Source organism: Scyliorhinus torazame, chromosome 13, assembly GCF_047496885.1.
Source record: "Scyliorhinus torazame isolate Kashiwa2021f chromosome 13, sScyTor2.1, whole genome shotgun sequence".
NCBI classification, from domain to species: Eukaryota; Metazoa; Chordata; class Chondrichthyes; order Carcharhiniformes; family Scyliorhinidae; genus Scyliorhinus; species Scyliorhinus torazame.
The window spans coordinates 156,072,869-156,099,213 of record NC_092719.1 but is presented as its reverse complement, the minus strand read 5'-3'; the positions used below and the strand labels follow the sequence as shown (position 1 = coordinate 156,099,213).

The 26,345-nt window shown below is 44.5% G+C and overlaps 1 protein-coding gene across 2 annotated transcripts in view; it reads left to right on the top strand.

The window, feature by feature from the left end:
* Positions 1 to 26,345, top strand: part of slc25a26 (solute carrier family 25 member 26) — a 361,771-nt gene that overhangs the window by 250,018 nt on the left and 85,408 nt on the right. For both annotated transcript variants that reach the window (XM_072472312.1, XM_072472311.1), the window contains exon 6: positions 16,634 to 16,678. In XM_072472312.1, the coding sequence (XP_072328413.1) occupies positions 16,634 to 16,678 (45 nt within the window). The remainder of the gene's footprint in view (positions 1 to 16,633; positions 16,679 to 26,345) is intronic.

The window sequence follows — 26,345 nt, the reverse complement described above, 5'->3', positions numbered from 1 at the left end:
GGGTCAGTTCAAAATTTCAAACTGAGGTTGAGAGATTTATGTCAGGCAAGCATCTTAGGGGTCACTAAGGGAGCTACAGTGAGGTGGGGGAGGTTCAGGGGATAGATCGAGTTAAGATGTGGGTCAGTCATTATCTAATTGAATGTGCAACAGGCTCAACAGGCATATTGACCTCCTACTATTGCTGTGAATTTGGATATACTTTAAATCTGCTGAATAGATCATAATTTTAAATATATTTTCATGAGCTCCAAATATGGAAGAGTGAACAACATGCCGTGGCCCACTATAATGGCTTTAACATCAATTGGAAATGATTTATTGCCTGTTCAACAAATATTCAGTGATATGTCAAAATTATGATTTTAGTCTGTGTCTGTAGTCAATGTTAATTATGCCAGCACATTAAGGGATCTATGAATTCCATTGAATTCTTTCATATGTACTGACAAATTACCTATCCTGCCTCCTGTAATGCCACCTCAAAAGTATTTTTTGTCCTGTTGGTTTTTAAATTCATTTACAAGAATAACCCATTCACAATACATCAGAGATCAACAAACATGTTGATATTTCTTTTATTTTACACAAAGCGCTGTTTATATATAGCAGTGAATATTCCACCCCTGATTTTTTTTTTCTGCGGCTTTTCACGTGGTGGTTATTCCATCCTTTCCTTCCACATGTTTCACCTCAGTACCACTAATCTTGAATCTTCTGCTCTAGCTTGTCTCAATGTATCCATGTCATATCATTCTCTTCTATAAATGCTGCCTTTTGGCAACCTTATCTGCGTCTTTGGGATCAATTTTCATCTGTATGTTGGCAACCTATTTTGACCACCACACTCAACACCACAGTCATTAGTACCAGGGTTGAGCTGGAACTTAATACTATTTTAATTAAATTGAGGTCATCCAGAGCTACATGACCTTGCCACCATTATCGTCCTTTCCCCAGCTGCTTGATCAGTCAAAACCTAGTCCTACATGAACTCAGTAATTTTTCTGATTCTGACCTAAGCTTTTAACACCACTTCCTATCAATTTTCAAGACTTCCTATTTTTACGCCAAAATACCATCTACCTCTGTCCTTGTCTGATCCTACTGTTACAGAAATCTTCATATACGCCTCCACTGGGGAATTACTACACTTAACTCCACCATACCCTCTTCGCACTGTGTCGTTGATGTTGCAACCTCTTCATAGAATCCCTACCGTGCAAATGGAGGCCATTCAGTCCATCGATTCCGCACCGACCCTTTGAAAGAGCACCCTCCCTAGACCCACTCCCTGCTCCATCCCTATAACCCCACCTGACCTGCCCATCTTTGGACACAATGGACAATTTTAGCATGGCCAATCCACCTAACTTGCACATCTTTGGACTGTGGGAGGAAACCGAAGCGCCCGGAGGAAACCCACTCCGACGCTGGGAGAATGTGCAAACTCCACACTGACAGTCACCCAAGCCCTGAATTGAACCCAGGTCCCTGGTGCTGTGAGGCAGCAATGCTAACCACTGTGCCACCGTGCCATATTGAATTCAAAATCTCTCATTGTCAGGAAAATTTAGAACTCTTTCTGATACCTCCTCCAGACCTATGTCCCGGTTCACACATTTTATACTCCAAGGATTGCTTGCGACGCATCTATCTCCTGACTGGACCATCATTCATCCAGCGAATTCTGGAACTCTGCTCCTAAACCCTTTTATTTCACTATTTTTCTCCCTACTTTTCAAAGGGTCTTCAAAACCTATTTTATCATGATGGCTTCAGTCACCACTCCCAATTATTTTGTCTTTCTTTAGTAATGTACCTTGGGATTATTATTATCTTAAAAGTGCAGTTATAAAAACAAAGCTTCTGTATAAATTATGATTTAAATATTTTGATTGTTATTGGGTGCTTGACATTCGTTTTGATTTTGCTTCGTATCTCATGCTGTCCATGTTCTCTGTTACTGTATTCAGTCTGTGCCAAATGTAGTTTCACCAGGGATTACAGCAAGTTTTATAGCACTTAAAGCCTACACATTAATGAGTGACGAAAGCTTTGTAGAGTTTTAAAAGCCTGTGCTTAACATAAAAGCTTTTATTTGAAGATTGCACATTTAAAGCACTTCCCAAAAATGCAGTAAAGATAATAGCAAATTTGCTCCTGCTGCCATTTCCAATTTACTTGCATTGTTTGAAACACTTAACGGAACAGTGCTTCCAGCTATGAAATTATTAAGGTGGTTTATGCTTATGAAGAATGAATTCAGCCTCGCTCCAGATGTCAGAAGCAATGGGTGGGCATTCTAATCCACAAGTAGTTTTTATTCTTTTGTTGAAAATACCAGTCAGTTTTTTGCATTAGAGATTTTAGGGGTGGAAGTTAATGTGGGCCTGTTGCGAGACCCAGACTCAGCAGATAGAGGGGCCCAAAATAGAGCTTTGGTCCTCAGAGTTTTGTGTATGAACACCCAGTGCCTATTGCCAGCAGCGGCACTCTGGAATGTCACCAGCGGGGCTGTGGTGATATGCATCACTGTAAATACACAAGGGGTTAATGTAAATACACTATGACTAAGTAAACACTAGAGGGAGCACCAGAGACGTTATGACATGCAGACATACAGCTAATCAACATATAGAATAGGACACAACCAATGGGCAGTCAAGACACCCAGAGGTAACACTACCACAAGGGGACATTACACAACCCATATATAAGGACAGGCCACACATGCTCTATCACTCTCCACAGGCGACACTTAGAGAGCAGGACAGGGGCAGATCAGAAGCATCACACCCACCACGTGGCTTAGAGCAGACTGGTTAGTTAGACTGAGTTACTATAGCAAGTTTAGCAGTAGAGTCGAACTCATAGAGAACTGTGCTAATGGTTCAATGAATCACATTGAACTTACTTCAACGTCTGGAGTATCCTTTGGTCAAAGCTGCATCAAGTTGCAGCCTCTGTTTTCCCAGAGTACATAACACAACAGGGTACCAGTAGTGTCTGTTGAATCTATATAGTTCAACTCAGCAAGATCCGTGACTACCAGCAACAGCACCCAGGCAAGATGATCAGTTTCCGATTCCTCAGCAGCTCAGGTACCACGGCAATCGCAGTGCCAACTGGCGTGCATTCAAGCAGAGATTTAAGATTTACATGGTAGCATCCGACCTAGATGGCATGGCCAATTCTGAGAAGGTAGATCTACTCACCATTGCGGGTGAAAGTGCAACAGAAATCTTCAACTCCTTCAAGTACTCCAAAGGACAAGAGAGACTTCCAGGCAGTCCTGGACTAGATTGAAAACTACTGCGAGATGAACACAACAGAAATCATAAAACTGGCGCCTATACTCACCACGAGGCAAAGGTAGTCTTGCAACAGAGGCAAACGGCAATTTTGATTGACAGCCATCTTGCGCAAGGAGCCGCACATGCGCAGTTCCCGAGAAGACGCGAACCGGTGAAAGTGTTTTGCGCATGCGCGAGAAGCCGCAAATGCGCAGTTGCGAAAAGAGAGCACAGTGAAGGAAAAGCGATCTGTGCATGCGCAATCCATTCCTACGCTCTACGTCACAAGCGTCATGCTGTCAGAGGCCCCGGACCACACCCACTTAAAGGGGAAATGTCCGAAAACAGTGAAAAAAAGTTTTAAAGCCAGAAAACACAATTCTTTCACCTGGAACGACAGCACAATGCCTGGTCTTCAACCAGTAGCTGAAGGTAACCTCTGCAGAACCCTGCAACAAGCAGTTAGCACCACCCTAAGAAATGATTTAGTCCTTGAAGACTACGACTCAGACGATGATTTCATCATTGGACGTGGCGACCTCAGTACCAAATCCGAACCGCAACGAGATGTGTTGTACATTGAAGCATCTGACACAGTCACGGACGAGTTCTTCAGATTTGAGGATCCTCAGCCCAGCATAGACGACATCCCGATCCATGAGTACAGGATTCTGCTGCGGCCTGACGCCAAGAGACAGAGAGTGGTCCACACACCACGAAGAGTCCATGACTCTGCACAGAAAGCGATGACAGACTCCACCGCAAGACCACTGCACGTCTCCACACAGAGAACACAGAAAGGCTCCACAGCAAGACCACTGCATGACTCCACACAGGGAACGATGCCAGATGCCACAGAGAGAGCGATACAACCCTCCACAGCGAGCTCGTTGGAAGCAATGCAAGACTCCAGAGCGCAGCCCTTGCATGAATAAGACCATGAAGGTCTAGCAGACGATGCAAGTCTGCCACGCTCAAGTGCACATCAAGACGACTATGACAGTCTACCACGCTCACGTGAACAACAAAAAGACTATGACAGTCTACCCAGATTATTTGAGCCACCAGAAGAAGACTGTGACAGTCTACCCAACTCATCTAACCGACAGGAAGACACTGAAGGTCTACCCACTGTATGTGTGACAAGTGACATAGGCTTCACAATTCCCATACAAGATGTGCGACATCTCAGCGAGACTAACAGACCTCAGCTAGTATGTACAGAGACACTCGACAATCAGAGTGAGGATACTAGTGACTCCTGTGACACCACGTTAATTCAAACCTCATCTACTCGAGTCTCTCCACAAGAACCTGAAATGACTCCAGACGGGGAACATCGACAAGCCAAAGATGATTCCAGTGAACCGGACATGACTCCAGACGGGGAGCGCCGAGGAATCCGAGACGGCACAAATCTGAAACCGCAGATGCCACAAAGGACACTGACACAAGTAACTTTGTGAAGGACTCGAATTCTCCACTCTGGTGTGGTCATTGAGCGCAACAAACACAACAAAACCTACAAGAACAACAATAAAGACAACAACAAGAAGCGTACCAGAGGCAACAAACACAAAAACAAGCACGTCAATAACAACAATGGCAACAACAATAGAACAACAACTGGTATGACATGGTACAACTCTGCCCATGAAGAACAAAGTTACTGCTCAGCTCAGAACAATGGCGAGAGTGCAAACATACCATAGCATGTCAACGCATCTTGCCAATTCACGTTTGCTACACTACGGACAAGCAAACCAGCTTTCAGGAAAGATGTCATCAAGAATTGCTACTGTTGCTCTTTTTAGCCTTAATCTATTGGCTCTGATGTTGTCACCTTTGTCACGAGTCGCCAGGTATCTTTATGATACCGCCACATGGTTCAAGTTCAGGTTATGATTAATAATACAGCACACCGCTTAGTAAGGATTAAAACAATGGTCATTTATTATATACAACAAACAATATTAATACCCTAATACTACTTTCTGTATAATAAACCTATCACTACTGGCCAATACTTAATTTAGGAAGAGCCCACCAGGTCAGGGAAACGAATGGCTTGTCCAATCAGATCTGGCCCGCGGGATTCAAAAGGCTGCTACAGGTCGGTGGCTAGGTGTCTCTACCGGATAGCGATCACTGGATTCAAACTTACTGTTGCCGGTTGCTGTTCTTGCAAAGGTCTCGAGCAGGCGAAGAGGAGAGAGAGAGAGATATGAACTTGGACCCTCACTTTTATAGGGCCCAGGGGCTTCCCGCCTCCCGGGGCGGCCCTTGACCCTGAGTCCCAAGTGATTGGATCTGTCCCCAATCTCTGGGGTCAATGTGTCCAATGGTGAGGCGATTCCTCGATCGGGGGGTGGTCGCTCACATGCCTTTGTTTCGGCCACTGCAGGCACAGACAGGTCTGGCCCGGTATTCAATTGCTAATATGTTGCAATTGTTCCCGGGGATAACCGATTTAACTGTGGATGTCTGAATAGATGGGCTGCAAACAGTCCTGAATGCAACTGCAAATACCTGGGTTGATGGGCTGTTGATAGCCCTGAGTATCGATCTGGGCTAACTTCCCAGAGCCGAATATGCAATACTGTCTGCAGCTGCCTGCTTGTGTCTTCTTAGCTGCTTTTCCCAGCAGTCTTTCGGGTTAGCCATTTTAAACTGGGTTTTGGCCAGATTAATCGGAACGCAGCCATTTTACGTGGCTACATTCCCGCCTTGTGATCCTAACGCGAAGCGTGAAGGATCACATAAATGTTGTCCTCATCGTTCCCTGACCGGGGGGGGGGGGGGGGGGCACCTCCTACATGGCCACTACTCTGACCCTAGCTATGCACAAAAATTTACCTAAACAATTCTTGAGGGCGCTATGTCAGGCAGGAGCATGTATCTATAAAAAAATAAACTGGGAACCTCTAATTTTACCTAAACAATTCTTCAAGCATTATACAATCTTATCTCTCTAAACATACAATAACAATCACAACATTTAATATACTCTTTCCTGGCTTGGCAGTCAAGCTCAGGATCATACATTTCCATACATTTTCTTTTTATTTACAGGAGAAAAACTGCCAGTGCATGTTTTATTATTCATATGTCGCGGGGGTCTGGGGTCTGGTCATAGCCGAATATCGGGGATCGGATCCGATAGACCGGGGTTCGAGCGCGGTACGCTCTCCTTTTCCAATTGCGGAGGCGCGTGGTCTGTACTACACAACTGAGTATAGCCAATGCCAACAGTGCCTCAATGATGTACGATAAGGAGTACCAAGTTATGAACTTGGCACACCAGGATAATGCAGCGTGGTTGGTGACTGGGCCCTCTGTACTACTGGGCCGTGAAGTGTTAACAGTAAAGGGATTTGGAGTGATGGGGTCCGCGTTCCCGCGCAACCAAAAGTTTGTCAAAAGAGTGTTGAGCACGATGAAAGGAGTCCTCATGGCTGTCTTTCCTTTTCCTGTGTTCGCTGGTTTTCTCCGGACTTGGAGCTTCTGGAGTTCTGTAAGACAAGCGTAGTGTGTGTAAATACTTTGGTTTAATATCTGGTGTGTTAGTGTGTCTGTCCTTCTTGGGGCCAATTAAACCCTTATAATTGGTCACAGTATGTGACTCTCCCCCCATTTTTTTTTTTTTCAAAACAAATGTTTGGACACGGCACACTTCCCAATGGTGGACCAGTGCGAGGTTTATCATCCAAATGTTCCAGGATGTAAATAGCATGTGGCAGCAACCCAAAGGTTGCCTAAATAAAAGAAACCTGTTTTTGAAAGAAAAGGTCGAATGAGGTGCGTGTGGGCCGCGACGGGTAAGACTTGGGTGGAGTCCCCGGGTAGGACGGCTACCAATACCGTATCTTCCCTACCCGAGCGCTTTTGACCAACGGGGCGGGTCCCCAGGCAGGGCGGGTCTCACGCCGTTTCTCCACTGCCTGAGCGACCAAAGAACGGACAAAAATGTAGTCATGGTGGGGCTACTGTTCTGATTCTACCATCAAATCAGAAGAGTAGCTACGATCGGGCGTCTGGTCTGGTGACCAGGTATCAGCTGAAAAGCTAGTTCCTCTGAATGGGCGTCTGGTCTGGTGACCAGGTATCTGTGGACAAGTTGGTATCGCTGAACAAGCGTCTGGCTTGTACTATTGGAAAAGAGCTAAAAAGTTCAGGTGAATGGGTGTGGGGCGGTGAGAACATTCTCCTGTAGGACGAACAACATTTAACAAACAGACAGACAACGTAAAACATTCTGCAGGTTCCATCAGGAAGGACAACACTTTTCACCAAGTGTCTCCTTTAAATCATCATGCGGACACCTCAGTTCTCGGTCGCTATGGGCTCTGCCTTTTTCTTATCGAGAGTACCTGTCTGTTGGGCTCTCTGTGGTTTTTTTAGGGCCATTGCATTCTCTAGCAAAATGTCCCAATTGTCCGCAATTGTAGCACTCTTGCGGTTTGGCTGGGGGGCTGTTCTTTCCCTCGTTTACCCAGGCGGGGTTGTGAAGAGTGGTTCTTACTGCCTGCACGTCTGCGGCGGCTTGGTTTTCCTCGGGGGTTCTAGTTGCTGATTTGCCGTGAGCCGCTTGTTCCCAAACGCAGGACAATCTTTTGACCACCCACTTCTCATTATGAGCCTCCTCCGAGGGGTCATAATTACTACAGGCATTCTGTCCTGCTTCCGTGGCATGGGAGATAAGGGTGTGGGTCCACTTGGCCATATTGTCTGGGGACAAATGGGCACGATCTACGTTGCCGAAAACGGCTTCAAAATTAATCCACAAGCGTCCTGCGAACGCTGTGGGGTGTTCAGACTTTTTCTGTCTGCATTTATTCAGACTGTCTACGGGGTCGCCCCGGTTGTACCCGATCGCATCCAGGATGGCGGCCTGCATTTCTGCAAGGGTGCCTCCTCCTACATTCTGTGGGTCGGGAAGGGCTGCTGTGACCAATGGGTCTAAGCTGAGGACCGTGAGCTTTACCTGCTCTTTCTCATCCAGGCCGTGTAAGGTCGCCTGGTGTTTGACGGTGGCAAAGAAATGGTGTGGGTTTGAAGCGGGGAGGAACGGTGTGATTTTGGCACACGCGTCCCGTAATTGGGTCACTGTGAGGGGGGTGGAATATAAGACCTCCTCCTCGTCTGCTGTGGCGGTGTGGTGGGTTGTTACAGGGTTCATGGGAGCCTGTATTATCTGTTGTGTGGAGGGTGGGGGTGCTTTCCTCCTTTGGGGTTTTCCCTGCGCACATGCTCCCTGAACATATCTCTGCGCTGTCTCTTACAATTCTTCCCAATCAGGGCCGTCTTCCTGGTCTAAACTTTCCCCAAAGGTTTCTTGAAATCCCTTTTGGACAGAAAGCAGTGCTTTCAAGTCTGCAATCTGCTTTCGGCACTTTGCATGGTCCAAAGTACTCTGCCTTTGTTCCGTGGTTGCAGCGTGGAGTGCTCTCAGGGCTGCCTTGAGATCACTGCATTGTTTCTGGAGCATCTCTAACTGGTTTTCTGTTTCTTTCTTTACCAGGACTGCACGCTGCAGGTCCTGATAAGCCTTTTCATATTGTGACTGGAAACTACTCAAGTGCGCCAGACAAGATTGGTGACCCTGTTTGGCGTCAGCCACCTCTTCATCCTTTGCTGCTAATTTCCCTTTTAATTCCAGGTTCTCTTTCTCAGTTTCGCATACATCGATTTTACTCACCCGATGTCTGCCTTCTATTTCCTTGTGGAGCGTCCTGACGACCTCCTCTGTGCCTCGCAATTGTGCCAGACAGGACACAATCGGCTTGCGCGCTTTTGCTAAAGTCTTTTTGTGGATCTCACTCAGGTTCTCCCACCAAGTATGCCCTATACTTCCAGGACCTGAGTCGTCGTTATTGCAGAAATCCTTCCACATGGGCCATCCTTTGCCCTGCAGAATTTTGCAGATTTCCACTTCCCAAACGGGACACTGTCCTGCTCCTACGCTGCTGACTGGTGCGACAGCAAAATCTTCGGGGTTCATGAGGCGCTGCATCGCTTGCATTGCCTGCATGGCTCTCTCTTATCTGCTCGTTACGTTCGAATTTGGAACAGGGGGCTAAGGTGGTGTGGTAGATGCGGGTACGGCTTGCGCTAATTTCCGAAATACCAACTGCCGATAGTTTTGATGCAACAAAAAATCTATCAGTTTTGCCTTATAACCCTGTTAGTTACGCATGCATATACATACTTCCGAATTGTGAATTCTTAACCAGAACCACTTGAACACTTGTGGTTTTTTTTTTTTTGTTTCCGATTGGATTCTAATTCAAAATGTTGGGGTTCTCCCGGAGTGGTTTTCCACTTCTAAGTCGGGTCCCGTCGGGATGTCTCCAATTATGTTGCTCTTTTTAGCCTTAGTCTATTGGCTCTGATTACGTCACCTTTGCTCACGAGTCGCCAGGTATCTTTATGATACCGCCACGTGGTTCAAGTTCAGGTTATGATTAATAATACAGCACACCTCTTAGTAAGGATTAAAACAACGGTCATTTATTATATACAACAAACAATATTAATACCCTAATACTACTTTCTGTATAATAAACCTATCACTACTGGCCAATACTTAATTTAGGAAGAGCCCACCAGGTCAGGGAAACGAATGGCTTGTCCAATCAGATCAGGCCCGCGAGATTCAAAAGGCTGCTACAGGTCGGTGGCTAGGTGTCTCTACCGGATAGCGATCGCTGGATTCAAACTTACTGTTGCCGGTTGCTGTTCTTGCGAAGGTCTCGAGCAGGTGAAGAGGAGAGAGAGAGAGATCTGAACTTGGACCCTCACTTTTATAGGGCCCAGGGGCTTCCCGCCTCCCGGGGCGGCCCTTGACCCTGAGTCCCAAGTGATTGGATCTGTCCCCAATCTCTGGGGTCGATGTGTCCAATGGTGAGGCGATTCCTCGATCGGGGGGGTGGTCGCTCACCTGTCTTTGTTTCGGCCACTGCAGGCGCCGACAGGTCTGGCCCGGTATTCAATTGCTAATATGTTGCAATTGTTCCCGGGGATAGCCGATTTAACTGTGGATGTCTGAATAGATGGGCTGCAAACAGTCCTGAATACAACTGCAAATACCTGGGTTGATGGGCTGTTGATAGCCCTGAGTATCGATCTGGGCTAACTTCCCAGAGCCGAATATGCAATACTGTCTGCAGCTGCCTGCTTGTGTCTTCTTAGCTGCTTTTCCCAGCAGTCTTTCGGGTTAGCCATTTTAAACTGGGTTTTGGCCAGATTAATCGGAACACAGCCATTTTACGTGGCTACGCTACCACAAGCATTAAAAAAAAGAGTCCGCCTCAGACAATGAAGTGATTTGACCATTTGAACACCTCCTGATGACTTCTTGGTTGCGTAAACACCAGGACACTGACTGCGTTCAAAAGGGAATGACAATATCAACATCGACACTTCCATAACAGCACAAGAAATCCACGCGACCATATAAATTCATGAACTTTGGTCTCATAACTATTATTTGGTATTGTATAATCCTCAACGTCATCATAACTATTATTTGGTATTGTATAATCCCCAACGTCATCATAACTATTATTTGGTATTGTATAATCCTCAATGTCATCATAACTATTCTTTGATCTTGTATCGTCATCATAGTCATCATAACTTGTACATGTCATCACTTATTTACCTGTTTTTGTTCAATTTTTTTTAACACTGTACAGAAAACATGTAACATGAAAAAAGGGGGATGTGGTGATATGCATCACTGTAAATACACAAGGGGTTAATGTAAATACACTACGACTAAGTAAACACTAGAGGGAGCACCAGAGATAGCATGACATTCAGACATACAGCTAATGAACACATAGAATAGGACACGACCAACGGGCAGTCAAAACATCCAGAGGTGACTCTACCACAAGGGGGCATTACACAACCCATATACAAGGACAGGGCACACATGCTCTGTCTCTCTCCACAGGCGACACTTAGAGAGTAGGACAGAGGCAAATCAGAAGCATCACACCCACCACGTGGCTTAGAGCAGACTGGTTAGTTAGACTGAGTTACTAAAGCAAGATTAGCAGGAGAGTCGAACTCATAGAGAACTGTGCTAATGGTTCAATAAATCACATTGAACTTACTTCAACGTCTGGAGTATCTTTTGGTCAAAGCTGCATCGAGTTGCAGCCTGTGTTAGCCCAGAATACATAACACAACAGGGGGGAGAGGAGTAAGGAGGGAAGGGGATGACGATTATGTGAGAGGGACCTGGCAATGGCTGTTGAAAGCATGTTTGCTCCCCGGGTTCACAATAAAGTGAACAAAAAAATTATTAACTGGGCCACATGTATATCTCGAAAACAGATCGGATTCCGACAGGCCCAGTTTCTGAGTAAGGCCCTTCAATAGCCATTAAGCTCGTCATTAACATACTTAAGGTGCTTAACAACTGTTTTAGGTGGCTGCCTTGGGGGAAAAAAAGTTTGACCTGCTACTAGTATGTCAAATGCTGTTAAAATATAATTCCATTTTTATGGAACAAATTGGGGTGTACAGGATAGAAACTGACCATTTGTCTCAACTGGTCAATGCCATTGCCTGTGAGCCTCCTGCCATCCCTCTTCACTTCACCATATCAACATAAACTGCTAATCTTTTCACCGTCAGCTTTTTAATCTTGCTTTTCCTTAACTGCATCTGTTCTATTCCATATGGTAGCGGATTCCTCATTCTAATTGATCTCTGGGTAAAGAATTTACACTTGAATTCCCTATTCGATTTATTATATTTATGGCCTCTAATTTCGACTCCCTGGTGAGAACTAATTTGTACCCATAATGAAAGGCATCAAGTTAGTGGGATAAGGTGACCAAACTTTTAAAGCATGCTGTTGAAATCATAAAGGTAACATCAAACTAAAACTAGCAAGCCTGATCACAAATGTCTGTTCTGACTCTGTGCTCCCTATCTATTCAGCGCCAGCTGTCAAAGTAGTCAATTATATTGTGTCTTTTGGATAAAAGTAACAAAATAATTCACTCAATTTGATCCATGTTTTCTGTGTGAGCTCTGAAGATTGTTCTTCAAAATAAAATTGGATTTACTGTAAGCACAAAGAATTATGCCAAGAAACTAAACAGCTAATGTGATTAAATATGCTGATGGAGGTTTTTTACTAAGTGGTATATTCGTGTTATTTTAATTAAAAAATGCAGTAAATCGTCTTTTCAGCATTTATGGAATTTAGATTAGACTGCCAGGTTGCTTGTGTGTCAGTACAAAAGGAACCCTTCAAATTTCTGCTGGAAATGAGCTCATAAACAATTTCCCGTGGAATATTGGATTTTCCTCAAAGAAATTGTATACTGCTTACAAAGGTGTTTCGCTGCCCATATGCTTGGCTATGTATCCCACTTGGTACGTTAAATGTTTGGTCAATAAACAGCCAAATAGTTGAAGTTCATGTTGTTACCTCTACTTGTTTTCCCTTGCCCCTTCTCTTGAGGCATCCTAATTTGGGTGGGGGGGCTTCTAGCACCTGAGGAAGGAGCAGCGCTCCGAAAGCTAGTGACATCGAAACAAACCTGTTGGACTTTAACCTGGTGTTGTCAAACTTCTTACTGTGCTTAGGAGACAAACAGTGACCAGTCCCAAATAAAAACAGAAAGCTTTGGAGATACTTGGCATGAGCTGTGGAGGGAGAAACAGAGTTAATGTTTCGAGTCCAAATGTGACTCCTGCAGAATTTTATCTCGAAACGTTAACACTGCTTCACTCCACAGATGCTGCCAGGCCTGCTGAGTGTTTTCAGCGCTTTCTGTTTTTATTTCGGATTCCCAGTGTCTGCAGTATGTATTTTGCTTTTATTTCAGCGACCTATCTCAAAATTGTTCCTAATAAACCACGCTAGAGGAGAGTTACTCCATCAATTGCCAGGCTCCTACTTCTCAGCCAATTGAGGAAGAGCCTGAATCTAATTCAGTCCTGACTCGCCCCTGACTTGGAACAAGATTAGAACTATTCACCTGAAAACAAGTGACAACGTGAAAGAACAGTGTTGAAATTTCTGACAAAACACCATTGATCTGAAGCTTTAGCTTTCTTTCTCCCTCAATATATGCAGCCTGACCTGCTGAGCCTTTCCAGCAGTGTTATCCTTTCAAAATATCCAGCATCCAGAACATTCTGCTCTTGTATCAGTGTTCAAAGTTTACCTGCTACAGCCTCAGATTTTACACTTTGTGTGCTAATGTCCAAGGTGTCCTTTGGATCTTCTATTTTTCTCTGCAATTTCTTACACATTTACGTGATAATGAGGAATATATCCCATTTGTCTTTGCTGGTTCCCACAAGTGAAAAAATACCAGCAAGCCACGGAATCAATTCAAACCAAACGATCGGTTAAACAACATTTTTTTGTTCCAATTTAGATCTGAGCCCAAGAATGCACCTCGAAAATTGGTGTTGACAGGTTTCTTAACTAAGTTGAAATGACCTATTTACCACTGACAATCAAAGCTCTTTCAAGGTGACCTGACGCTTGTTTTTAGAAATGCATCCTCGTTTAACTCAAATGAATAAGAAAAAAATCTTTTCTATGTTGAGTTCAACAGTACAACAGCATATTCTAAGCACACTTGAATTGCAAGCATTTCGCAAAGGAGACCAAAGCTGACCTTTCCCGTGAAACGTCAGGATGTCCCTGGAGAGAATGCTTTCTATCAAAGATGACAAACATCCTCCGAGATTTCATTTTGTCAGATCTGTGTACAGCAATGGCATTGATTTCTTCTCACTCCCGTTTCCTGTCTGTGCTGATAATAATTGTGCGGTGGCAGGTGTCTGTCAAGCACACTTCTGCTAGAATACTGAAGCAGATTCCTCTCATGTATTAGTCATGACAGAAAGAACAAGTTTAATTAGGCTAAGGATGACGTGCTCCCAAAACGCTTTTAGCTTGCTCTGTTGCCTTCTGGAGTAGACTGTAACAAAACCTCTTAAATGGCGTTGTATGTTTGGAGTTTGTCATTAAGTCGGGAGAGCTCAGTGTTACATGGTTGTTACTGCATTAACTGTAGTAATCATCATATTGGACAGGTTATTTTCGAGTTATGATTGGTAGCTGCGAAGCACACACGGATCAATATTTTGCATGACTGACCGAGGTATCGGATAATAATTGGCAGTAAGTTGCGAGTAATTCAATCAAGGGATTGAGGTGACATAAATGCTCCTGTGGTTCATGAATAGTCGCCGGCCCCTGAGATTAAATTGAAGCTTCAACTGCACTGCTAGCTATTTGCTGTTGTAGATAATGAACAGTATTTCTTAAATGATGTTTTTTCCACTGACTATAATGCAAAGTTGACAAATATACTTAATGTGACCGTCAATGTTAAATTATGATATTATGCATTGTAATAAGTTTTTCTTTGAGCATTGAATTAATAGAGAATACATTTTAGTGTACTTCATGAAGTAATAATTCAACATGTGATTAACTTCAAGAAGAATTGAATGTCTCAATGGGTCAATGTGTTGTCCCTTCGCCTCAAACACTGTGTTTTGATTCAACTCAGATTGATGGATTCTGGACTCTGGAACCCTGTCAAATTATGTTTATTTCTCTGTGGTCCCTTCACTGTAAAACCTTGGGCACGATCCAGTGGCCATGCTGCGCCTGAAAGGCAGCTCGCCTTGGTGCCGCATGGCCAATAAAAACTGGAGACCCTGCTCCCAGGATTTACCCGACTCGCAATGTCTTGCAATATCGAATGCGATCTTGCGCGATGTTGCGATGTAAATTCCGCCCATTGTGGGCGGGATCACTTTTTAGCAAATCTGCTTATTGGAGCAAGACAGCTAGTCTCACTCTTACATGCAGTATCCTGAGGCACCCGAGGGCTTGGGATCAATCCCTTCATCTCCGAGACCTTGCGCGAGCGCCATTCAGCACTGGTCCCCAGAAACGGGGACCATAAGACCATAAGACATAGGAGCGGAAGTAAGGCCATTCGGCCATCGAGTCCACTCCGCCATTCAATCATGGCTGATTTCAACTCCATTTACCCGCTCTCTCTCCATAGCCCTTAATTCCTCGAGAAATCAAGAATTTATCAACTTCTGTCTTAAAGACACTCAACGTCCCGGCCTCCACCGCCCTCTGTGGCAATGAATTCCACAGACCCACCACTCTCTGGCTGAAGAAATTTCTCCTCATCTCTGTTCTAAAGTGACTCCTTTTTATTCTAAGGCTGTACCCCCGGGTCCTAGTCTCCCCTGCTAATGGAAACAACTTCCCGACATCCACACTATCTAAGCCATTCATTATCTTGTAAGTTTCTATTCGATCTCCCCTCAACCTCCTAAACTCCAATGAATATAATCCCAGGATCCTCAGACGTTCATCGTATGTTAGGCCTACCATTCCTGGGATCATCCGTGTGGACCAGACTGAACACTACTCGTGGGGGTCTCCCAGGGGATCAGAGGCACCCCAGGTGAATGCCCTTTGGGCAGGGTGGTACCCTGGCAGTGCGCCCTGGGTCCCAGCCTGGCACTTCCAAGGTGCCCAGGTGGCACTGCCAGATGGCAGGGCACTGCCAGGGGGCCATGTTGGCACTGCCAATGTACTAAGCTTTCATTTTGTGTGCTGGCGATTGGTCCAGGAGTACCCAGCGCGGATGTTGTGCGGTGGGGGGATGCCGTTGGGGGGGTCAGATCCGCGTCGGGTGCTTCGGAGATTGGGGCTCCATTTCAAAAAGACTTCCCCATCTTTCGCTACACTGAGTTCCTCGGTGTAGAAACGGGGCTATGTGTGGCCTCCCCCCCGAGGCCCCTTATTTAATGTGAGTGCCATTATATAGCCAAGTGTTTCTTGGTGCTGCAAGTGCCGGGAAACACACGGCTAAACGCGTTTGCTATGGGACTTTGTTCCCATTTGGTTAAACTGCACCCACTATCTCAATCCCTCTATTCACTGTATGAATGCGGGGGGTGTTGTTGCGACCCTCCTTTCCACGTTTTGAGTTCACCACAATTTACTGTGGGTTTAGTAATAGAAAATGATATTGCACCAAAATCGGGGGGTTGGGAATTACGCTGCCGCAATGAAGAACATCAAAAACATTGTTCTGTTTATGGACAGGTGGTGAGGAAAGTTAGGGTTGATTAAAAGAACCCTGCTCCTGTTTGTTACAGGTGTGTACCATCTACACGGTGCACTGCCGTTCCTTTGACAGCACCTTCTAAACCTGCTACCTCAATTAACTGGGAGAACAAGGGCAGGAGACTCTCACAAAACATGTTTTAAAAATAGTTCTGAACTTGCTGACCTCCTTGTTTTTCACTTACAGATTCCCTTTTCTCTGGTCCAGTTTCCCTTGTGGGAGTTTCTGAAGGTAGGTTAACAATTTTGTATTGTAAATCACTGAGTTTCAGCACGGGTTAGGTGTCTCGATTTGTGTGGAATCAGTGGCAGGCTACAGTTATCATCGTTTTTGGTTTCTACATAATGATATTGATGTTTATTGTCACATGTACCAAAGTACAGTGAAAAGTATTTTTCTGCGGCCAAGGGAATGTACACAGTACCAGTAACTTCGCTCCCTTGCCACCGAACCTATGCTTGGGTTGCCAACTCACATGATTACCAACTGCCCCACCCTCGCTGGCCCACCATTGGTCGACCAACATCTCCCATTATGGTGGTGCACTTCCTTCTGAGGCCGTTCAGAACGTGAACAGGCTCATTGTTATCCGATCAAATGATTCCCTCCTGCTGTCAGCATCCTTTATTCCCCCTCATGTCAGATATTTATAAAACTAATAAAGAACTGTTTTAATGCCCTCATGCTGTTTCTCAAAGGCTGTTTGCAGTGATGTCATGGAGATTAGTCACTGAAGACTGCAGCATAATCCTGGAATATTGACAGTCCTATTCCATGCCCCTCTCTGGCCAGTCTGATCCTGCTCATATAAGAACATAACATAAGAGCTCGGAGCAGACATAGGCCATCTGGGCCCCTCAATGAGATCATGGCTGATCTTTTGTGGATTCAGCTCCACTTTCCGGCCCGAACACCATAACCCTTAATCCCTTTATTCTTCAAAAAACTATCTATCTTTATCTTAAACACATTTAATGAAGGAACTTCAACTGCTTCACTGGGCAAGGAATTCCATAGATTCACAATCCTTTGGGTGAAGAAGTTCCTCCTAAGCTCAATCCTAAATCTACTTCCCCTTATTTTGAGGCTATGCCCCCTAGTTCTGCTTTCACCCGCCAGTGGAAACAACCTGCTTGCATCTATCCTATCTATTCCCTTCATAATTTTATGTTTCTATAAGATCCCCCCCCCCGCATCCTTCTAAATTCCAACGAGTACAGTCCCAGTCTACTCAACCTCTCCTTGTAATCCAACCCCTTCAGCTCTGGGATTAACCTAGTCAATATCCTCTGCACACCCTCCAGCGCCAGTACGTTCTTCCTCAGGTAAGGAGACCAAAACTGAACACTATACTCCAGGTGCGGCCTCACTAACACCTTATACAATTGCAGCATAACCTCCCTCGTCTTAAACTCCATTCCTCTAGCAATGAAGGACAAAATTCCATTTGCCTTCTCAATCACCTGTTGCACCTGTAAACCAACTTTTTGCGACTCATGCACTAGCACACCCAGGTCTCTCTGCACAGCAGCATGTTTTAATATTTTATCATTTAAATAATAATCGGTTTTGCTGTTATTCCTACCAAAATGGATAACCTCACATTTGTCAACATTGTATTCCATCTGCCAGACCCTAGCCCATTCACTTAACCTATCCAAATCCCTCTGCAGACTTCCGGTATCCTCTGCACATTATGCTTTACCACTCATCTTAGTGTCGTCTGCAAACTTGGACACATTGCACTTGGTCCCCAACTCCAAATCATCTATGTAAATTGTTAACAATTGTTGGCCCAACATTGATCCCTGAGGGACACCACTATCTACTGATTGCCAACCAGAGAAACACCCATTAATCCCCACTCTTTGCTTTCTATTAATTAACCAATCCTCTATCCATGCTACTACTTCACCCATAAAGCAACCTTTTGTATGGCACCTTGTCAAAAGCTTTCTGGAAATCCAGATATACCACATCCATTGGCTCCCCGTTATCTACCGCACTGGTAATGTCCTCAAAGAATTCCACTAAATGGGACAATTTCCATCCAGATGCCTCATTATTTCTTCCTTGATGATAGATTCCAGCATCTTCTCTACTACCAAAGTTAAGCTAACTGGCCTATATTGGTATGAAGGAAGCTTTTATTGGTAGGGGGATTGAATTTCGGAGCCATGAGATCATGTTGCAGCTGTACAAAACTCTGGTGCGGCTGCATTTGGAGTATTGCGTGCAATTCTGCTCACCGCATTATAGGAAAGATGTGGAAGCATTGGAAAGGGTGCAGCGGAGATTTACCAGAATGTTGCCTGGTATGGAGGGAAGATCTTATGAGGAAAGGCTGAGGGACTTGAGGCTGTTTTCATTAGAGAGAAGAAGGTTAAGAGGTGACTTAATTGAGGCATACAAGATGATCAGAGGATTGGATAGGGTGGACAGTGAGAGCCTTTTTCCTCGGATGGTGATGTCTAGCACGAGGGGACATAGCTTTAAATTGAGGGGAGATAGATATAAGACAGACGTCAGAGGTAGGTTCTTTACGCAGAGAGTAGTAAGGGTGTGGAATGCCCTGCCTGCAACAGTAGTGGACTCGCCAACACTAAGGGTATTCAAATGGTCATTAGATAGACATATGGATGATAAGGGAATAGTGTAAATGGGCTTTAGAGTGATTTCACAGGTCGGCGCAACATTGAGGGCCGAAGGGCCTGTACTGCGCTGTTATGTTCTATAATTACCCACTTTCTGCCAACCTCCTTTTTTTTAAACAGTGGTGTCAGGTTTGCTAATTTCCAATCCGCCGGGCCCACCCCAGAGTCTAGTGAGTTTTGGTAAATTATCACTAGTGCACTTGCAATTTCCCTCGCCATCTCTTTTAGCATTCTGGGATGCATCCCATCAGGGCCAGGAGACTGGTCTACCTTTAGCCCCATGAGCTTGCCCATCACTACCTCCTTAGTGATAACAATCATCTCTAGGTCCTCACCTGTCATAGCCTCAGTTCCATCAGTCACTGGCATGTTATTTGTGTCTTCCACTGTGAAGACCGACCCAAAAAACACGTTCAGTTCCTCAGCCATTTCCTCATCTCCCATTATTAAATCTCCCTTCTCATCCTCTAAAGGACCAATATTTACCTTAGCCACTCTTTTTGTTTTATATATTTGTAGAAACTTTTACTATCTGTTTTTATATTCTGAGCAAGTTTATTCTCACAATCTATCTTACGAAAGATTTCCCAGTCCTCTTGTCTCCCACTAATCTTTGCCATTTTGTATGCTTTTTCCTTCAATTTGGTACTCTCCCTTATTTCCTTAGATATCCACGGTTGATTTTCCCTCTTTCTACCGTCCTTCCTTTTTGTTGGTATAAACCTTTGCTGAGCACTGTGAAAAATCGCTTGGAAGGTTCTCCACTGTTCCTCAACTGTTTCACCATAAAGTCTTTGCTCCCAGTCTACCTTGGCTAGCTCTTCTCTCATCCCATTGTAATCTCCTTTGTTTAAGCACAAAACACTAGTGTTTGATTTTACCTTCTCACCCTCCAATTCCACCATATTGTGATCGCTCCTTCCGAGAGGATCCCTAACTATGAGATCATTAATCAATCCTGTCTCATTACGCGGGACCAGATCTAGGACTGCTTGTTCCCTCGTAGGTTCCAAAACATACTGTTCTAGGAAACTATCACGGATACATCCTATAAAGTCCTCCTCGAGGCTGCCTTGACCGACCTGGTTAAACCAATCGACATGTATATTAAAATCACCCATGATAACTCCTGTACTATTTCTACATGCATCAGTTATTTCTTTGTTTATTGCCTGCCCCACCATAATGTTAGTACTTGGTGGCCTATAGACTACTCCTATCAGTGACTTTTTTGCCTTACTATTCCTGATTTCCACCCAAATGGATTCAACCTTATCCTCCATAGCACCGATGTCATCCCTTACTATTGCCCGGATGTCATGCTTAAATAACAGAGCTACACCACCTCTCTTACCATCCACTCAGTCCTTCCGAATAGTTTGATACCCTTGGATATTTAACTCCCAGTCGTGACCATCCTTTAACCATGTTTCAGTAATGGCCACTAAATCATAGTCATTCACGATGATTTGCGCCATCAATTCATTTACCTTATTCCGAATACTATGAGCATTCAGGTAAAGTACACTTATGTTGGCTTTTATACCTCTGTTTTGAATCTTAACACCTCGATCAGTAACCTCTCCTAAGTTATATTTTCTCTTCACTTTTCTTCTAATTTTCCTTGTTGTTGAACCCATATCTTCATGTAACAATCTGCCGTGTCGCTTTCCATTTCTGTTTTTACTTCCCATTTTATTCCTTTTCGTATTACTGGGCCAATTCACTGAGCTCCCCTCAGTCACTGTACCTTGTACTGTCGCCATTTATGATTTTTGACTATGGCTTCTCTGCCTTACACTTTCCCCCTTACTGCCTTTTGTTTCTGTCCCTGTTTTACTACCTTCCGACTTCCTGCATCGGTTCCCATCCCCCTTCCGCATTAGTTTAAACACTCCCCAACAGCTCTAGCAAATAGCCTCCCTGGGACATCAGTTTCAGTCCTGCCCAGGTGTAACCCGTCCAGTTTGTACAGGTCCCACCTCCCAAGAACCGGTCCCAATGGTCCAGGAATCCTATCCATTACAAAGGATGAGTATTCCTGCATTTCCTACCCCAAGATCTACCTTGGCACTGAAGCCTCTGTGCCTTTTGAAGTCACCTCTGGACAGGATTTCTGTAGTGTTCTGTTTCCTGGCCTCCCATCCTCCATAACATCCAAGTTGACCAAAACCTGACAACCCCGATCTAAATCCATTCAACCGTTATACAGTCCTTACTGACTCCATTGGCTCCCTGTTCTCCCAACACATTGAATTTAAAATCTGCATCCCATCCTCAAGTCTTTCAATCATCTGTCCTCACCCTAGCTTTGCAATTTATTCCAGCTTAGTTCAAGGATTACTATTTTAGGCTACTGTAGAACTGGAAAGAACTAGTCATAACTTTAGAGAGGTGGTCTCACACAAGCAGAAAAGCGTTTGTAGGCACCTAAAAAGAAAAATAAATAATCAAAATCGTCGCTACGCGGAAGTTGGTGACGGGGGGAGCCAAACAACGGTTGCAGGCACCGGAGGAACAGAAAATCATCGAGGCATCCAAAGAAAACAGCTTTGGAGAGCAGCTTGCCTCATGCTCCGCCCGAAACAAACTCAATAATTACGCTGCAACAGCAAAGTTAGAGCTGGGGGTATTGCAAAACACGAGAAGAAAAAAGGCTGAGCTCATGTTTGCCTTGATTTGTGGAAAAAGGAAGCAAAGTAGTGTGAAAAATTAGTGACATATTGTGCAAATATGCAGGTCCTTCCATAGTGAAAAATGGCAGGAGTTTTCGGCACCTTGGGACTGTTTTATGAGAATACAGAGCGATGAACCTCATATGCAGAGTGATTCGAGTTGTTATGGGCCAGGGTTTAGAGAACCTCAAAGTGTATCATAAAGTTCACCTGACCCACAACTTTTAATAGATTGTGGTATGGGGAGCAAGCGGCCCACTCTACAGGTGTGGTACAGCAGAAATGGAAAAGTATTTTTTAAAGCAAAACAATGTTTATTCTCTGAACTCCAGTTAAACTTTTTAAAACATACAGTGAACATATTAGCAACCATCAATTCAAATATAACCCCCAAAGAATACAACACTAAGTAATTCTTAAGCTGTCCTTTTAACATCCATAACATTGAAAAAAAACCTTTAAACAGAAGCACATCAGGTTAAAGTCACTACTGAGAGCTGTTATTAGTTTTAAGTCACCAAACGATCGATTTACATTCTTTAGATTACAGAGAGAGAGACTAATACCCCTTCTGGCTGTGACTGCAGCTATCCAGCTCTGAAAACGAAACCAAAACACATCCAGCAGCAAACAGCCTAAAATGAAAGTAAAAAGCTGACAGACAGCCCAGCTCCACCTGCACTCTGACATCACTGCAGTAACATGAGCAGCCAAACATTTCTTAAAGTGACATTCTCATGACAATATTTTGTTGAAGTGAGCAAGATAGCAGCAGATATAAAATTCCCAACTTTCCTCAGCATATGGAGGGGAGGGGGGAAACATTTAACATTCTGGGGAGTCTGGTACAACAGGAAAAACCAGGCATGAAAACCTACAATGGAATAGTGAAAATATTGCAAGGTCACTGTTCACCAAAATCTTTAGTCATCGCAGAAAGGTTTAGGTTTCATAAGCATTACCAAGAAGAAGGTGAATCAATTGCTCAGTTTGTAACTACTCTGAAAAACTGGCTGAACATTGTGAATTTGGGGATGTGTTGAACGAGGCCATCAGAGATAGATTAGCCTGTGGTTGAAGGAGCGGAGTTATTCAAAAGTGGTTGTTAACCAAAAGGAACTTGACCTTAAAGAAAGCTTTGGAAATTGCGGTATTCCTGGAATCAGCAGCCAAAAAAGCTTAACAGTTGAGTTTGAGTACAAGAATTCGCAAGATGTCAGCCGAAACTCAATTCACAGTCCAAAGATGAACTGTCATTCAAAGGTACTGACTATTGCTGGTTAAACAAACTGTAATTGGGCCAGTCCATTACTGGTAGGTCAGCCAGTGAAGATGGAGGTGGATACGGAATCAGCCATCTTGATGGTACCAGGTACTGGTTATCAGGAAAAGCTCTGACATTTTGCTCTACAACCCTCGCAGGTAGTATTAAAAACCAACATTGGAGAAGCGGTTCCATTGAGGGGCCGTATTGATGTAACAGTGCAATTAAATGGACAGACAGCAGATTTGTCAAAGGAAATTATCCAGCACAAATAGCTGGAAAATCATCAAGGAACTTGGCTAGAAAAGATCAGATTAATTTGGGCCAAGGAAAATCAGATGACAGATTCCAAATTGGGTCGAGCCAAAATCTTGAGGAAAAAGTCTTCAATCGTGAGCGAGGGAGCATGAAGAATATCTCAGTAAAGCTGAAGATCAAGGAAGAAAGTCAGGCGAGATGCTTAGGTCAGTGCTGTACACAATCAGACCCAAGGTAGAGACAGAATTAGAATGGCCGGTCAAAACGGGAGCCTTTGAACCCGTTAATGTAAGTGATTGGGCCATGCCGATCCTACCCATGATGACAAAAAACAGATCTATACGCATTTGTTGCGATTTTAATGTCACTATTTATTCTGTACTGTATGCAGAGCAGTACCCTCTACCCTTGGCTGATGACCTATTCACTGGATTGGCTGGAGACCAACAAGTCAGTAAATACTACCTCAGTCAAGCATATCTTCAAGTGAACATGGATCCAGATTCACAACAGTTCTTGACAATTGTGACACACAAAGGGTTATTTCGATAAAAGATTACCATTTGGCATTGCTTCAGCGCCAGCGTTGTTCCAACGAGCTATGGACCAAATTTTGAGCGGATTGGATGGAGTCCAGTGTTACTTAGATGACATCATAGTTAATGAGAATAATAAGGAAGAACATCTCCACAATCTCGATATCACACTCCAGAGATTAGAAGATTATGGATTAAGAGTCCGAAAAGAGAACTGTGAATTTTTCCAATCGTCAATTGAATATCTGAGACATGTCATCAATGCCAAGCGACTGCATAAGTCACCTTCAAACGTCAAAGCCATTATTGAGGCATTTGCATCTCAGACTGTGAACCAACTTTGATCCATTTTAGGCAGGCTAAATTATTATGGTGGATCTGTCCCTAATCCAGCTACTATTCTAAAGCCCTTGCACAATATGCTGTGCAAAAAAGAGGACATGGAAGGATAAATGTGAGAGAGCATTCATGCAAGCCAAAGAGGCATTATTCAAGTCAGAAGCCCTGACACTCTTTGATCCAAATTTACCCCTGCAACTTGCACGTGACACATCACATTGTGGGGTTGGGGCAGTGGTTTCCCACATAATTCCCACAGGTGAAGTGAAGCTGTTAGCATTCGCATCTAGAACCTTGAATGAGGCCAAAAGCAATTGCGCGTGGATAGAGGAAGAAGCCCTAGGAATAAATTTTGGCATTAAATGGTACTACAATTTCCTGTATATGAGGAAATTCACTTTTGACAAGCCATCGTCCACTAACAATGATTCTTGTACCTCATACTGGGATTCCATCAATGGCAGCGAGCAGGATGCAGAGGTGGGCATTGCTCTTGTCAGTACACACATACGTGATCAAGTATTGTCAGTCAAGTCTTTATGGAGACGCAGATGAACTCTCTCGACTACCCTAACCAAATAGTTTGTTGATGAGCAGTTTGTGTGGAAATGTTTTCTACTTTGAGCAAATAGATAATACTCCTGTAACTGCAGGATATGTGAATAAGTATACCAGAAATGGTCCAGTACTGTCAGAGGTCATGGACATGATGCTTCCAGGCAAGATTTCAGGAGCAAACCCTGACTTTTAAAAAATATATATTTTTATTCTCCTTTTTCACATTTTCTCCCAAATTTACACCCACCAACAATAAACAATAATCAATAACGAATGTAATGTCAATCCCCATATCAATAACAACAATCCCATCCTCCCACCAACCCCCAAACATTAGCCCGCATGTTAACATAAACAAATGACAAAAAGGAATCAGGAATCACCCATAGTCACCGTTAACACATACAGTCCCTCTTTCTCTCCCCTCCCCCCTCCCCCCCCCCCCCCCTCCCCCCAATGTTCGATGTAATCCGATTCTCGAAATGAATAACGCCCATGAATTGTAGAACCCCTCCATCCTTCCCCTCAGTTCAAATTTGACCTTTTCAAGAGTCAAGAATTCCAGCAGGTTCCCCCGCCACGCCAGGGCACAGGGTGGAGAGGTTGATCTCCATCCCAACAGGATCCACCTTCGGGCGATCAACGAGGTGAAGGCTACAACATCTGCCTCCGCTGCCGTTTCCAATCCCGGCTGGTCCGACAGCCCGAATATGGCCACCCGAGGGCCCGGGTCCAGTTTCACATGCACCACTTTAGAGATTACCCTAAAAACCTCCTTCCAGTAGTCCTCCAGTTTTGGACAGGACCAAAACATATGAACGTGGTTTGCGGGTCCTCCCTCCCGCAACGCTCATGCACATCTTCTACCGCCTCAAAGAGCCGGCTCATCCTCGCCCTTGTGAGGTGTGCTCTATTTGCCACCTTCAGCTGTATCAGCCCCAACCTCACGCACGAGGTGGAGTTGTTCACCCTCCGGAGCACCTCACACCAGAACCCCTCCTCCATACCCTCTCCCTACTCTTCCTCCCACTTTGCCTTGATCCCATCCAGCGGTGCCTTCTCCTCCTCCAAAATAGCTCCGTAAACCGCCGACACTACCCCCTCCTCCAGTCCCCCGTCGTCAGCACCTCCTCCAGCAATGTGGAAGCCGGCTCTACTGGGGAGTTCTGTATCTCCTTTCTGGCAAAGTCTCGAACCTGCATGTATCTAAATATTTCCCCCTGCTCCAGCCCACACTTCGCTCCCAGCTCCTCCAATCCTGCAAACCGACCCCCAAGAAATAAATCTTTTAGTGTCCTAATTCCTTTCTCCTCCCATCTCTGAAAATTTCTATCCCACTGCTCTGGCTCAAATCTATGATTCCCCCGAATTGGCATTTCCCTTGACCCTGCCCCCTACCCGAAGTGCTAGCGAAACTGCCTCCAAATTCTCAACAAAACTAGTACTACCGGACTCCCTGAGTATTTTCCCAGGGCCGTCGGGTGTGGCGCTGTTGCTAGTGCCTTCAATCCTGCCCCCCTACACAAACTCCCCTTAATTGGAAAAAATTAATTGGGTACTCTAAATATATTAAGAAAAGAAAGTGTATACTACAAACAACAGAGTTCCCAGCAT